This window comes from Lynx canadensis, chromosome B3, assembly GCF_007474595.2.
Source record: "Lynx canadensis isolate LIC74 chromosome B3, mLynCan4.pri.v2, whole genome shotgun sequence".
In the NCBI taxonomy this organism is placed as follows: Eukaryota; Metazoa; Chordata; class Mammalia; order Carnivora; family Felidae; genus Lynx; species Lynx canadensis.
Window position 1 is genome coordinate 70,246,821 of NC_044308.2, and position 16,729 is coordinate 70,263,549.

General features: G+C 35.3%; 2 protein-coding genes across 2 annotated transcripts; both read right to left on the reverse strand.

Moving 5' to 3' along the window:
- On the reverse strand, positions 1-930 carry LOC115517168 (olfactory receptor 4L1). The gene has a single exon (XM_030320287.1). The coding sequence runs from the start codon at positions 928-930 to the stop codon at positions 1-3; it is 930 nt and encodes a 309-aa protein (XP_030176147.1).
- Positions 931-15,328: 14,398 nt separating this feature from the next.
- Positions 15,329-16,285, reverse strand: LOC115517169 (olfactory receptor 4K13-like). Its single transcript, XM_030320288.1, has one exon. The coding sequence runs from the start codon at positions 16,283-16,285 to the stop codon at positions 15,329-15,331; it is 957 nt and encodes a 318-aa protein (XP_030176148.1).
- Positions 16,286-16,729: the final 444 nt, after the last annotated feature.

The window sequence follows — 16,729 nt, forward strand, 5'->3', positions numbered from 1 at the left end:
CTATGTGGAGATAACATTTTGGAACTGTAATTTTCTCATGGCCTCTTTCATTTTCTGATTTCTCAGGGTATAAATAATAGGATTTAGTAAGGGTGTGAAAACAGTGTAAAATACAGCAAGGACTTTATTTCCTGAGAAGCTATTGAATGGCCAGGCATAGATAAAAATACAAGGTCCAAAGAACAGAGTGACCACAATCATGTGTGCAGACAGTGTGGACAGTGCCTTGGAGAGACCTCCCGATGATTTTTGTTGTACGGTGATCAGGATGACAATGTAGGAGACAAGAAGGAGGATGAAACAGATGAATGAGAGCAGCCCGCTATCAGCAATGACAAATAATTCCAGGGTATATGTTTCCATACAAGCAAGCTTAATCACAAGGGGAAGGTCACAAAATATATTGTCTATGACATTGGGGCCACAGAAAGGCAAGTTTACTGTTAATACCATCTGGCTCATGGTGTGTATAAAACCAATTATCCATGAAAGTATCATAAACCCACTCAACAGCCTGTGGCTCATGATTGTCCTGTAGTGCAGGGGTTTACATATGGCTACATATCTGTCAAAGGCCATAGCTATCAAAAGAGTCATCTCAGCACCCCCAAAGAAGTGCATAAAGAACATCTGAGTCATGCAGCCCCATATGGAGATGATCTTGTGTTCACTGAGTAAGTCTGTGATCATCTTGGGTGTGGTGACTGTGGAGAGACACATGTCCAAAAAAGAGAGGTTTCCAAGGAGGAAGTACATGGGAGAATGAAGGGTGGAACTAAATGTCACTGTGACCATAATGAGAACATTCCCCAACACAGTAGCACTGTAGATTAAGGAGAATGTTACAAAGAAGAAAATCCGAAGTTCCCATTGTCCAGAAAATCCTAGTAAAATAAACTCAGTCACTACAGATCCATTTTTAAGATCCATTTACTTGATTCAGAAAGACTCCAGAAGTTCTTTTATACAAAGAGAATAAAAAAAAAAATAAAGCCACATTAGCACTGATGTTTTCCTATTTCTAACTGATGATAATAATTGATATTATGAGAACACAGAATCTTAAATATATCGGCATCACTATCTATAATTTGGAATTATTTTATGGGTTATATCATTCTGAAATAATATTCTCATAGTTATGCAGCAATTAAAAAGAATTTGTAAGAATGGAAGTTTTATTTTCTATTGTTTTATTTGATCACATGATACTCTTATCAGTTGATCTTGACTCACTAATTTGCTCACTTGCAAAAATTGGATAAGTAGTTACATTAGTATTTATTTTTCCTTTTATTATCACAATTTTCTGTCACCTCTTGAGATTATGTTAAAACAATATATAAGGAATATAGAATTCAGAAGATGAGGAAATTGTGTTGTCCTTTATCACTGAAGTCATTTTTTAAGGTTATTCTTTATTTCTGAAATAAGTGAAGAAAGTGTACACACACACACACACACACACACACACACACACTCTTAGAGGCTAATTTATACATGAAAGAAAATCTTTATGAACTTCTTTTCCTAACCCTCATATTACTGTTGTTCATAGTGAGAAGTATACATGTTCTGCGTAAATGTATGTAAGTGGTAGTTAAGAGGTAATTAGTTAAATGATTCAACTCTAACATACAGATTTGTTTTTGGTTGTGCCATGCCATACTAAATTGTCTTTACTTAGCTTTTAGACATTGTTCATAGGATCTAGAGTGATCAAAAATAATAACTATTAAGCTATTAGTATGTGCTAAATATTACTGTGTTCTAAGTGTTTCACATATATTAACACATTTAATGCTCAAAGAATCTCATGAGGTGAATATTATGATTATTCTTATTTTACATATAAGAAAACTATGGCATAGAAATATTTAATGACTTATAGGTACTCAGCTAACAAAGTCAAAGCTGATATTCAAGCCCAGTCAGTCTGATGCCTGAATTTGACCTCATACCAATATACATATTGCCTACAAAGTTAAAGGAATGTATTTTTTATGGTCTAGTCAAGTATTGATTGAAATCATATGTTCCATGTGGTTTCCTTAGGAGGTATGATTCGGCAGGTATGTTGGAATCCTTCTATGTTACAGCTAATTGCACTGTGTTTTCTTATAGAATGATTGAATGCCCTATGTCTAGAGACAATCTAAAGATACATAATAATGAAGCTAAAAATAGCAGTAAACCAAATAAAAAAACACTTAATTTAGTACATGGTGATGTAACATATTGTAAGAATTTTAAAAGAATGGAGACCAGGGGCATCTGGGTGGCTCAGTCAATTAAGCATCCTACTCTTGATTTTGACTCAGGTCATGATCTCAAGGTTTCTGAGTTCGAGCCCCACATGGGGCTGCATGCTGACAGTGTGGAGCTTGCTTGGGATTCCCATTCTCTCTCTGCCCCTCCCCCACATGTTCTCTCTCCTTCTCTCTCTCAAAATAAATAAATAAACTTAAAAAATTAATGGAGACCAATTCCCAAGGACACTTTTAGATACAGCTTTAAGTTTGGTTGCTGTTATCTTCAAAACATTTATAAATTAAAAATAATCCGGGGCGCCTGGGTGGCTCAGTCGGTTGTGCGTCCGACTTCAGCTCAGGTCACGATCTCGCGGTCCGTGAGTTCGAGCCCCGCGTCGGGCTCTGGGCTGACGGCTCAGAGCCTGGAGCCTGCTTCCGATTCTGTGTCTCCCTCTCTCTCTGCCCCTCCCCCGTTCATGCTCTGTCTCTCTCTGTCTCAAAAATAAATAAACGTAAAAAAAAAAAAATTTTTTTTTAAATTAAAAATAATCCCCATGGGAAGAACAAGGCTCAGAGAATATGTGAGGATTTATAGGAAGAAGAGAATAAAGAACAGTGAGTAGGAGGAGTGGTACATTTAGAAAAGGGACTGAATTCAGATATGAAGATGCTTAGGAAGTGTCTGTTCTCTTTTCTCCAATGACCTATAATGTCCTCCTTGTTTTCTTTTCTACTCAGACCCTTGTCAAAATATCCTATCACCATTATCCAACCTTAATTCCCTCAATTTATTTCCTACCTTATATATTTTTAAGAACTGGACAATGAATACAATTAGGGAAAATAAAGATGAAAATGATGTTCTTGTTGGTCAACCTCCAGGAGACAGAGTGGATGCTGAACGATGACACTGGGTCTGGACGAGCACCCAGAGGACAGCCATGCACCATGCTCTCTTTGAAGGGCTGTGTTACATGATTATCAGGTGAGTGAGCAGGAATTTTACTTTGGAGACCTTTATGACAGTAATTTTAATAGTTATATGCACTTTGGAGAAATGACTGGTTTTGATGATTATCAGATGAAATGAATATGCCAGTTACAATTGGGGATGAATACCTTTGCTACATGGAATTTCATGCCCCATGATACACTGACAACAGAAAAACTTGGATATGAAATTAATACTCTTAAGTGTAATGCAATTAATACAAATAAATCCTAAATTACAGCTTTATTTTGCCTTTTATTTTATTTGAGAGGGTAAGCTGGCATTCATTTATGTTGTTAGCTTTCCCAGCATTTGTTTCTCTTATTCATCTTCTTCCTTTCCCGAGCAAGTTTTAAAAACTATTTCTTTAGTTCTGTACTTAACATAAATATACCTCTTCTTATGGAGCTAGAGTGTATTATGCTAAGCAAAGTAAGTCAGAGAATGACAAATACCATATGATTTCACTCCTATGTTGAATTTAAGACACAAAATAGATGAACATATGGAAAAGAGGAAAAAGGAGAAAGAGAGAGGAGGCAAACTATAAGAGACTCTTAACAATAGAGAAGAAACTGAAGGTTGATGGAGGGAGGTGGGTGGAGATGGTCTAAATGGGTGATGAGCATTAAAGAGGGTACTTGTGATGAGCACTGGGTGTTATATGTAAGTGATCACTAAATTCTACTACTGAAATCAATATTACACTAAAAGTTAACTAATTAGAATTTAAATAAAAACTTGAAAGAACAACAAGAAACCCACAAAAAACAAAAAGCAGGAAAGAAGTGCCATTAAGGTTGTGAAACTATAAGGCCTTTTCTTCCTTCCACAACTTCTCTCTTGACTTGTTATGGTGTTTATTGGCTATTTAATCTCATTCTCAGTAATAATAATAATAATAATAATAATAAAATATGAATTATTAACATAAAGAAGTATGTAAGTTCTAAGACAAGAAAAGTAATTGCAGCCTCAAAATGTGGGTTTTCTCTATAACTGAAAAGCTGAATGTTGCCTAAGGATCATTTAAAAATGTTTTTCATGAGTTTACTCCCCTTTTGTCCATTGATTCTTATTCTCTATGTTCTTCAGGAGACTTTCTTTCTCATCCTAGCCCCACCACTCTGGGGAAACCCCCCTACGCCTCATACCTTAGCACCTAATATCTTTCAGTTCTTCAGGTAGCTTGTCCATTCAGCACTCTTACTGTGCAGATGATCTTACTGTTAGACTCAGTGTGACTGTCTGTCTTCAAGAGAGAACAAGAGTTCTTTCTTAAATCACATATTGAGATTACTACTCTTCCCTATATTTTGTAGTTTTTCTTCTCTTTCTTTTCATCATACACTAAACCTTAGTAAATACTGTCTCACTGAAGTTTGATATTCTATATCTCAGAGAAAGCTTATCTGGAGAGAATCTGAGCCCAATGCAAGATTCCATAACCTATGCCTTTAGATCTGACATAGTCCACTTCCCCTGATTCCATTCAGCCAGTTCCTGAACTTGTCTTGGAATTCCTTTCCTTGACCATTCTTCAGTTATCACCCCAGACTGCTGCTAGGAGGCCATTATATTCTGTCATCTATCTCTCTTCAATTTATAGTATAGTCTTCCTGTGTATCCCTGTATTATTTGCCTAGTTACCTTTTAAGTCAAATAAGGAGCCAAGTCCCATTTCACTTATGTTCAGAACTTTGCACTTTGTTGCAGATACTTGTATAGACTTCTAGCCAATGAGACTCTCCAGGGGAAATTACAATCTTCCAACAGAAATTCATCTTCTTAATTGTGGCATCAGTTTCATAGCTTTGTGTAGGTTTAACCACTGAAGGGAAAAGGATAGAGGTATTTTGAACCAGTGATCCCATTTTTACAAGAGAATTTATTTTAGAATTTCCTGAAAAGCAAAGTTACTTAAATAAAGTTAAGAATTGAAGACTAGAAAAAGAAAAAAAAAGTGTATAACGGCAACATAAATGAAAAGAAATAAATTATGTAGTTTAGACAGAGATTCTATTAGTGAAGAAAATTTTCTTCCTCTTCAATAAGCAATTGTACATTTTATTATAGTTAACTTTTCCTCAATTTATGAGGTGCTTTTGAGGAAATTGATGGTAGAATAATTATATATCAGAGCTGGAAGGGAACTTTGTAATCACTTATTCCCTACACCTTATTTAGTAAATAAAAATCTAGATCCACATAATTAAGTAAATTTCTCAAGTGTTTGATTCAGGACCACCCTAAAGCGATGTGGAATGGGTGACATGGTGTATGTGTAAGCTCCTGGCCAGGCACAGCATGAGCACAGAGATGGCGTGTGCTAAATCTGAATCAGTCATGTAAATCCAAGATTGCAATCCTGAGAATTTTCCATATAAAAACCCATTAAGAAAGGAACAAGTCAAGAGGCCCCTGGGTGGCTCAGTTGGTTAAGCATCCAACTCTTAGTTTAGGCTCAGGTCATGATCTCAGGGTTTGTGGGTTTGAGCCCCATGTTTGGGCTCTGTGCTGACAGTGCAGGGTCTGCTTGGGATTCTCTCTCTCTCTCTGTCCCTCCCCCACTCACTTTCTCTCAAAATAAATAAACAAATTTAAACAAAAGGAAAGAAGCAACCCAAGACTTGTTTTATTAGGTATTTGGATATGAGCATTTCTGCTCTTGCTCATGTATATACAATACATATTACTTAATATAAAAATAATTGATTTATGTAAATATTTCCTTCTCCTTTCATTATGGGCACTTTAAGAAAAAATAAAATTTTCAATCTTGACTAATTGTATGTTTTCAAAAATTATGTATACTTATGCTAAAGTACTGAAGGACCTCAAAAACATGCTAAGTAAAAGAAGCAAGACACAAAAGGCCACACAAAAGGCCATATGAAATGTTTGGTAAACATAAATCTATAGAGACAGAAAGTACATTACTACAAAGTGGTCACCTTGAGCTGAGAGTGCATGTAAGCAGGTATGAATTTTCTTTCTGTGGTGATGAAATGATCTAAAATAAGATTGTGGTGATGGTTGCATAGCTATGTGAAAACAACAATAATTGTTGAAATGTGTATTTAAAACAAGTAAATATATTATATGAGTTACGGTCAATAAAACTCAAACTATTATACATTTTTTGCTTTCATTCTTAAGTAAAAGTATCTTTACTATATTAGAGTAGTCATTCTCAATAGTTTTCTGGTTCTATCCAGCTGCTTGTATTCAAATATAGTTCACTATGGAGCAGTCGATGACATAACTGCAGATCTGATATGCCTTAATTTTTAAATTTCTTAATGTCCCCTATTTGAATTTATATTTTTGACTGCCTTATATATTTGGAAAGTCACTATTCTCTTTTTGTTAAGTGGTTTTCTTGATATTTTCCTACTATTTAGAATACTCCTATGAGTTTCCTAAATTATTCACATTTTCCTTCATTTGCTTGTGTATGAACATCTTAGAAGGACTTCTTTTTCCTAAGATCTCATTTGTATGAGATAAAACTGATGGTCAGTTTTATTCAGAAATTTTCTACCTATTAGTTCTGGTCATTAATTCTCCTTTGCCAGCTCCTTCTCCAGCTCTCAGTAGAATGTGCTTATTACATGTCTGTCAGTACCTAAAATGATGAAAATAAAAATATCCCCTTTTCTATGAAAAAATTGAGTTTCCAGCAATTGCCTTGTTTTCAAAGATAGTATGAGTTATCTGGGTGCTCACAATTTACTTTTCTTAATTTCACTCAAAATTGGTAATCACTGAACACCTACTGCCAGGTTTTACTCTTTAGTATCATTTTGAGAGCATATATTTTATACATTTGTATGGAAACTCTTGGTCATAGGTTGTTGTGAAGTAGTAATACAATCTCTCAGTGAGAGAGCATTTGATGTCTCAAAAGCCACAGCCTTTTCCTTCCAGCCAACACAAAATTAAAATACCATCTTCAGTATATTAACCCTCTATTGAATTAGCTCTCTATGACATTTCCACTTACCCGCTCTAAAGGCACAATATGAAGAAAAATGTGTTCAAGGGGTTATTCAAAATTAAAAATCTGCTTTTCACGCTCTGTGATGCTCCATATTATGAATGTATATACTATCTTCTGGTTCTTTTATAAAAATGTGAATCACCTTGGAGGCAGATTTGTTGTAGCTCTGGGAATCCAAATTTCAAGTGGGAATTGTTAGGACACTGAGGCTGCTGCCCTAGCATGACCAGGAGAGATGTTTACACTTAATTTCCAGCCCTGCCACATGCTGTCGTTCTCTCTGAGCTTTGGCTTGATTACAATGGACATGAGAGTATTGGTTGATTAGCTGTGCTATAAGAATTGTAGACATCTTTGAATTAGTGGACACTTGCTTTCCCTCATACTACTCCAGTCTATCCTCCTATCCTCCTAGCCTCCTAACATCTTTGGGTAATTTTTCAGATGAATAATCTCTAGACTTTTCTGAGCATAACATCCCCAACATGAAAATAGATTTCTGTATGTTATAATTTACTATTGACAGCATATAATATGTACAATATTAATATATTCAGAAAGTAGAAATTTTAAAATAGTTATGCTAAAGTGGTGATGGGCATTAAGGAGGGTGGTTTTTATGTGAGAGATGAATCACTGGGTTCTATTCCTGAAGCCAAGACTACATTGTATATTAACTAACTTGAATTTAAATTAAAAAACGATTGGCATTATACATTGATAGTATAACTTTTTTTATGCTCACTAAAATTTCAATTACTTTTTATCTTTAGGTAATTTGCTATGAGATTTTCAAAAACTATACGGCACAAAATAGTTTCATAACATTGTCCCTTTACTATAAAATATTGTAGTAAATTCTTGTTATACAAGGTGTTTCTTTTACAAAATTAATAATAATAGATGATCTTGGTGTACTTTGCACCACAGTCTTCAAAGATTGTTTCAATTACTTGCCAAAAAAGATGTTATTAATAACTTTCAAACTGACTGATATCCGTGTCACTTATGTCATAGTCCATTTAATTACAGTCAAATTCACCACTTAACCCATGGCTTAATGTAGATTTCTGTCATAGACATTGCTTTTAGTATGGGATTCATACTAAAAGTCATGAGAGTTTTTTATATACAATTCTTAAAATCACTGATACTTTTGTGTAAAGCAAAACTCCTTTCTGTAGGACATAACTGATTCTATTACAGATCATTAGATTTCCAAATCATTAAAAGTAGTTTCTATGCACTTTTTGATACTGTTTACTGATAAAGAATACATTTTATTTATTGTCATACTGCTCATACTGGCAGAAATGAGTTTTTGGTTCTTTTGCTATTAGTAAGACACATCCACAACACTTTTTATTGCCTTTAATGAGAAATGTAAAATAATTATTTATTATCCTGCAAGTAATAATACTGCAAAAATTATAGTTTTATTTTGTTTTATGTATTGATTTATATATCTATATATGTCTTTTGCTAATTGTGATCACTAGCTAATGTATCAAGGTACAGTATACATTGTCAAGTTCATTGTTTATTATAATGGAAGTAAATCTGTATTATAAAATAATGTTTCTTAATAATTTAATATGTTTCTATCCAGTTTATTATCAGTTCTGATAGCTTGTTGTTCTCTTACTTTGTGATTTAGTTGGCAAAAGTTTATATTATGGGTAAAATTGTCAACTCTATTATTGTATCACCATTTATGTGAATTTTAAAATTAGAATTATCTTCAATGCAAGGCTAATTAGCATAAATCCATTTAAGCTCCTTATAAAGTTTTGGAGAACAAATTAAGTTAATATAAAATAACATAAACTTTAAGTGTCCCCTTCTTCTATTTTGGCACACCTAAGCTATAATACATAGCAAAGTGTTCAAAGAAATAACTGCTCTAAATCTCTGTCTTTTGGTTAACTCACATGTTTTCAGATAACTTTAAGTATTATATGTAACGTAACCAGGTATTATACAGATTAATTTAGATTACCAAAAAAATCTTAATATTAAATACTGGTAAAGCTTAGTTGTCTTTTCCAATTAAAAGAAACAGAAGTAGATGTTCACATTTTTTGCCCTATACTTGATCAATTGGTTACAGCCAGCTTAAAATATATTCACTCTCCTTTGGGACAATGGGTTTAAACAACTTTTAATGACTGCTTAATTAACTCTTCTCTTTTGGTTCAATAATGTATTCTGACCCAATTAATACTTCTCTAGGTTCTGTATTTTCTACACTAATAATTCTTTACTCCTTGATTAAATACTCACCCAACGTTATTGGCCAGGGTAAAATTCTATGATTTTTGACATATTCTTTCCCTGTCCTCAAATGTTTAATATTCTCATTTCTATTACTTTACTGTATATTCCTTGTTGGCAGAGTTTGTATTTAGCATTCACTTCTACCCTTAATTTAATTTCCTACTTTTGGTTGATTTATTGAGTGAATTTGCTTTTTGTTCTCTTATATCCTTCAACTCTCTAGTGTTGAATATAGTGTCATTTGATTCCTTCTAAAGAAAATTCTGGGGACAAAATATAGGTATTCTAACTTCAAATTTGTTATTTAGAAGCATAAATATTTATAGTATAGATTATTGCTCTAAGAAAAAAGGAAACTCTGTATATGCAACTAGTTCTCAAGTGACTAAAATGAGGCCTTGAAATAGATATTGAATTCAGCAAGTCTCCAACTTTCCTGGGTCCATACTGTATGTCAGAAACCTGTCTGTCCTCAAGGATCGCAGAATCTTATTATTCAATACTGATTCCAAATAATCCATTGCTAAGTGTGATGATATGCATGCAATAAATCACACGTTGTTTTATGGAATTTGCAAATTTCTCCTAAAAGAGGTACCTATCCCCAAAGAGGCAACTATGCCTTTAATGATAGGTATTGACTGTCTGCACAAAGAAGCAAGAAGAACAGTCTAGCAGAGATAATCATATGTAGGGAGATATGGAACCATAGACTATTCTGACATATTACGTGAACAGAAAATAGCAAGTATGTTTGAAGTATATGATAGCTTGGGTCATGAATAGGGGGGAATTTTTGATGAGGACAGAAAGTTGGGTTAGCATAAGAACTTTTAAGGGCCTTAAAATCAATCAAAGTAGTTTTGAATATATTCTGTAGTTCACGAGGATCTATTGAAATGGTAAAATAGAGACTGAAGAGAAGTGAGTTTTCACAGAGTGATGATAGTAGCACTGTGAGGCCATTAATGTGTTATTTTAATACTATAGGTATAAAATGATGAAAGTTTGACATAAGGCCTTGGAGGGTGATGGAGAAGTATTGATTAAGTTGTCAGGTAGAATTATGAAACTTTGGTGACAGAGTGTACATGATTGATGACAGATTGAACAGGGTAAGTAGTGTGTTCCATAACATTGTCTGTAGATTTTCTACATAAGAATCAAATGAGGTAGGGACATTTGGACTGGCAAAATGTTGGACTCTCTCTCTAACAAAAGGAGAGAAGCTGGTAGACTCTCTCTGCAAGAAAACAAACACTTTGCTAGTGAAACTTACAGAGAACAATAAATAATGTGGAGTCTCCAGAAATTGTCCTAGGGCATAGAGAAAATAGAGAAATGATCATTTAAGAAAATATACTAAATTTTAAGAACAGTGAGTCTAGCATTTAAGCCACACTGTATCCCATGTCTCCTTTCCCTGCCCCCCCAGCTCCATATTCTAGAAACCCTTTTCTACTCTACTGTGGATACTCTGCTCTAGGAACGTATGGTCAGGAAGATAGGAATTCTTCCTTTTTGCACAGCTTCCAGTCTAGGGTTGTGGTCTCAGGTTTTACCTTGGAAGGGTATGGACTTAAGTGTTGAAGAAATTCTATTCTAGATGAGCACCAAGGAAATGAAGAGGCTATCTTTCCCCATTCCACACCTACTTACAGGGCAGAGGTTCCACTTACATAAGGTATTCAAAGCAGTCAAACTCAATGAAACAGAGAATGGTGGTTGCTAGAGTTTGGACAGGAAGTAAATGGGGAGTTGCTGTTCAATGGGTATTTAGTTTCAGTTGTGTAAGATTAATTATTTCAGGAGATCTTCTGGTAACAGTATACCTCTGGATAACAATACTATATCATGCACTTAAAAATGTGTCACGAGGGTGCTTCTCATGTCAAGTGTTCTTATCATAGTAATTACTACTACTACTACTAATAACCAACAACAACCACAACTCTACTCCAGACAGGGCAGGCTAAGAACACTAGGGATCCCCCTCAGCATCCCTATCCTCCAACTTAGTTCGAGTGGAAGTTCATGGCAGAGGGGCAAGTTGAGATGAACAGGATCTTTGCTCCCCTAGTGCCCACTCATACAGCAGGGATGTCACTGGGAGAAATAGGCTGCCGCCTCTGACCTCAACTCCTATGCAGTGGTACTCAGGTTCTGCACAGAAGGACAGGCATACTATAAATATGAAGAGCTCCATAACTCTACCTGAGGAGGCATGGCTTTATGTGGAATGGAGCTTGGAGAGTTCCATTTAAAATTCAGTGTCAGAAACAATGGAGCTCTTGGTGAAGAGCAATTAAGAAGGCCCTCATAGCATCACTATATAGATATCAACAAATCACATTGTATGGCACACAGAAGTTTAAAGGATAGAAGCAAAGTGAGAGACACAAGAGAAACTCTACTGGGATCACAATCAACCTGTGGGGATAAAGGAGGCTGTGTACATGCAATGGCTGCATCCACTTAGGAGAACTCAGACAAAGGTATGGAGCAGAAATGAAAACATTCTGTAAGCCACACACAGATCTATTAACAAAGGGTGGAAGCTTCAGTGAAACAAGAAGGTTGAGCACGACCTCTAACCCAATATTGTATGAAAAATAAGCAACACCATACCAATGGCAACTCCTAGGAAGCCAAGCTTTTAAAAAAATCACACAAATTCCTGTTAATCTGGAAGACGGTGTGAGTGCCCAAGTCTGTGCACCTCTCAGGAAACACTGGAGAGGGAGCATTCAGCTATTAGTCCCTGACTAAATGTGGGGCAAAATATAATCTCTTTGAACTGTGAGAGCAGCCTCTAAGCCACACTCATGACTACTAGCAAAGGATAACATTCTACCTGGCCTAGGAGACTTAAGCAAAACCAGACCAATAAGTAGCTTATGATGTCCTAAAGGTAACCAAGCTGCAAGGTTAAAAACAAGGACAAAACCTGAGCAGGATCATCAGAGGCAACACACTGCAAGGGCAATAAACTTCAGGGTTCCTTCAGCCAAGGAACTAGACACCCAACCAATCAGACAATTTCAAGAACATCAACATTGGAGACGAGAGGGATCGGCAACCAGAGTTGCTAAGATACATTATAAAAAAATGTCCAATTTTAAGCAAAACTGATGAGACATGTGAAGAAAAACACAATTATGCCCCATATGTGAAATAAAAGATCAATAGAAAAATGCTTTTGCAGGGACCCAGATGTTGCATCTCTCAGAAAAAAAAATTTAAAGTAGCTATTATAAATACATTCTGAGAACTAAAGGAAAGCATGTCTAAAGAAGTAGCGGGAGGTATGACAATATCTCATCAAGTAGAGGGTATCAAAAAAGATATAGAAATTTTTTTAATGGGGATTCTGGAGTTGCAGAGTACAATAACTCAAATGCAGAAATCACTAGAGAGATGACCCATAGATAGGAGCAGTCAAAGAAAGAAGCAGTGAAGTTGAAGATATATCTATAGCAATTATGCAATCTCAAGAACAGATAGTAAAAAAGAAAATGTGGAAAAGTCAACAGAACCTCAGAAGAATGTGTGACACCATTAAGTGCACCAAATTATATGTAATAGGATGTAAATATTTGCTTCTAGATTGAATCATTAAGCTGAACGTGATCTTATTACTTCACATAGGGAGTGCAGGAAAAATAGCAGCTTTGGGAAGGTAGGTAATTAATTTGGTGTTTACATTTTAGGCTTGAGATGTCTTTGAGATACCCAGGGAACAGCTCAGTAGAAAGTTGAAAATGAAAATTTCACAGCTCAGAAATGAGGAGCAGAAAGGAGAAAATGATATTACTGTGGGTAAGTGTAAACAACAACTACCACCTTGAAAGCTGGATGAGCAAAAGAGGAAGAGACATTACCCAGAATCCCTAAACGCTGCTGGGAGGGTGCTGCCATTACTGATGTTGGAACCTCTATCCCATTACTGAGTAAGAATATGCACTTGCACTTGGTGAAGCTTTAGGGGTCTTGGACCCTTCAACCTTACTGATGCTGCTGAGCCCCACAAAGTATTCCTGGAGTCCATGGTTGCCTGATATTGCTGCTGCCAGAGCCCAAAGCAGAAGAATGTAAAGCTTCTGCTTTTTTCTTGCCTTCCAACATCATGTTAGTGTCTTCCACTGATAGAACCTGATAGAAATAAGTTTGCAAGGGAGTTCAGGAAAAGTAATTTTCAGGCTTGTGGCTATGTACTAAAGAGAGAGGACTATAGAAAAGCTAATATGGGGCAGAGAGTCACCAGAGAAATATTCTGAATCATCTTCCCATTTTGTTGCTTAGACTCCATGCACACCACTCCACCTGTATTTAAATTTCCAATAGAAAATAATTGCTTCAGCTGAAAGATTCATTTGTCCTGCATACAAATTAAGACATTCTCCCCTTTTACTCCAAATGGCAAGCTAGAACTTCTCATAGCTTCCTATATCCATCTCAGTGTTGTTTGGGATTTCCCCTAGTTTAGTCATAATCCCATAGGAATATTCCATAGCCTAGAGACTAAATGATAAAGTTAATCACCAGCATCTTCTTGGTGAGGAAAAATAAAGGAAAAAAAGGAATTTGAAATTTCTTTATAAACACACAGTTACCCTAATACATAATTCAGGAGGAAAATATTCTTAATTTCTACAATCATCATTTTATTACTAATGGGTCATGAGACTCAGTCATCCACGGCTGTCTTCTTTTACTGCCAATTGCTTTCTTCTTTTCTCTTCATCTAATAAGTCTGATGATGATGATACTTAACTTGGTGGAGTGTATCAAATTTAAAATTTTATTGGGTTATGTCATTCTCATTTATTTTACTTAAAATATACTCATTTACTTTAAATATAATGAATGTGCAATATTATATTAGTTTCATGTGTACAATAAATTGATTCAGCAGTTTTATACAGTACTCAATGTTCATCAGGATAAGTGTAGTCACTGTCACCATAGAATGTTATCTTTGTGCACTGTTGATGGGAATGTAAATTGATGCAGTCAATGTGGAAAACATTTTCATTTACTTTTATTACTTGAAATGAAAATATTATGAGACACCACAGAGAATCACTTGAGTCTCATACGTTATCTTCCCTACCCTTTTGAGGAATATTAATCTTAGGGTTGATTAACACCTTGATTATTGGGATCACTGTTTTCAGATAACTTAATATGCTTTTCTATTAAATCAGAGGTATGAGGCACTGAAATGGCTGGTGACTTTTTATTTTCAGATCAATGGGAAATTTTTTTTTTGCCCTTGTTGGAGTTATTTATTGAGAACATGTGAAGGAGGGGACAAGAAATACATTTATGAAAGTTATTAAAATTTAGATAAAAATCTATTATAAAAGCATAGATTTTGAAGTTAGAGTTTGGATCTGATTTTTGGTCTAGTACTTGGAATTTCTGTGGCAATCATTAAATTTTATAATGCTGAGTTTTCCACTGAGAATAATAATATGCCCTATTTTCATCATTGTGAAGTGAAGAGAAAATACATGCTAAGTGCCTCATCTGTGGTTAAAACTCAATAAATAGTTATTTCGAATCTCATTTAGTTTTCAAAAACCTGAAAATTACAACATACATGAATGGGATTATATTGGAAAGGTTTGTGTTTGGATACATAATTCAGGATGTTTTATTGCATATATATGTTGTGTAGGGAAGGATTGCCAGTTCTCAAGATGTGGCTTATATTTCATACAAAATCGTATACCTCAGTGTCTTCAGATGATGGTGGTGGCAACAATGACCATGATGTCTTTCATGATTGTAATGTTTCAGTTAAAAGGTCGATCTGGGACTCACATGCTTCTTCTTTATTTTTCTTATTGCTTTTCTCATGTCTTTATTCCTGAATGTGTAGATGATTGGATTTAAAAGGGGAGTAAAAATGGTGTAAAACACAGAAAGGATCTTATCTATGGAGATCTTGCTGAATGGCCATATGTAGATAAAGATGCAAGGTCCAAAGAACAGCACCACCACTGTAATGTGGGCTGAGAGAGTGGACAAAGCCTTGGAAGACCTGGTGGAGAAGCGACGCCGGACAGTAATTAGAATGATGCTATAGGAGATGAACAGAACGGTGAAACAGAACAAAGCGAGTAGTCCACTGAATGCAATGACCAATAGCTCCAGGATGTAAGTGTCAGTGCAGGCAAGTCTGATGACCCGAGGCAGATCACAAAAAAAACTATCCACAACATTGGGACCACAGAATGGTAAAGTCACTGTGAACACCATTTGGCTCATAGTGTGTACAAAACCAGTGGTCCAGGAAAAAAGTGCAAGTCCAATGCAAACATGATGGTTCATGATATTTTTGTAATGGAGAGGTTTGCAAATAGAAATGAATCTATCAATTGCCATGGCTACAAGCAACATCATCTCACTTCCACCTAAAAGGTGAAGGAAGAACATCTGGGCCATGCAGCCTTTATAGGAGATAGCCTTATATTCACTAATTAGGTTACAGATCATTTTAGGAGTAGCAAAGGAGGCCAGGGACATATCAATAAAGGAGAGGTTGGCCAGCAGGAAGTACATGGGAGAGTGTAATTGAGGGTCCAGTTTTACTACAAAGATAATCATGAGGTTACCTAACACAGTGACTACATAGATAATGGAAAAAAACAAAAATAAGCAAAGCTGTAACTCACGAAACTCTGTGAGGCCCAGCAAAATAAACTCAGACACCATGGAATGATTTTGTTTCTCCATTTGTTTGGTTGTTGGCATATGGTACCTAAAAGCAAAAACAAAGTGAATTAAAGTCTATGAGTTAAAATTGAGAGATGTAATACATATTCACTTAACTTTGCTTCCCATCATCTACTGAAATGTGCAAAAAAAATCAAGTGTTGAACAATACTGAATCCAAATTTTTTTAAAAGAATAAATATAATTTCTTAGCAATGGTTATGAGGAGTTTCTGCCATAAACCAAAATGTTTGAAGAAAATTGAAGCCAGCAATACGTAACTCATATCTGCACTGATCTTAAGAAAAGTGAGTATCTGAGTTGGTGAGAGAATTTAGAGATTCTTTGCCTCCTTTTTAGAATATTTGGTATAGATTTGTTGGTCTCCATGGGAAAAGAAGAGGATGCATCCATCTCAAAATCTATTTCCACAATGCATAATAGTAAGGGGCATATCAGTGAAGGAGAGTCCAGCTGTTTTCT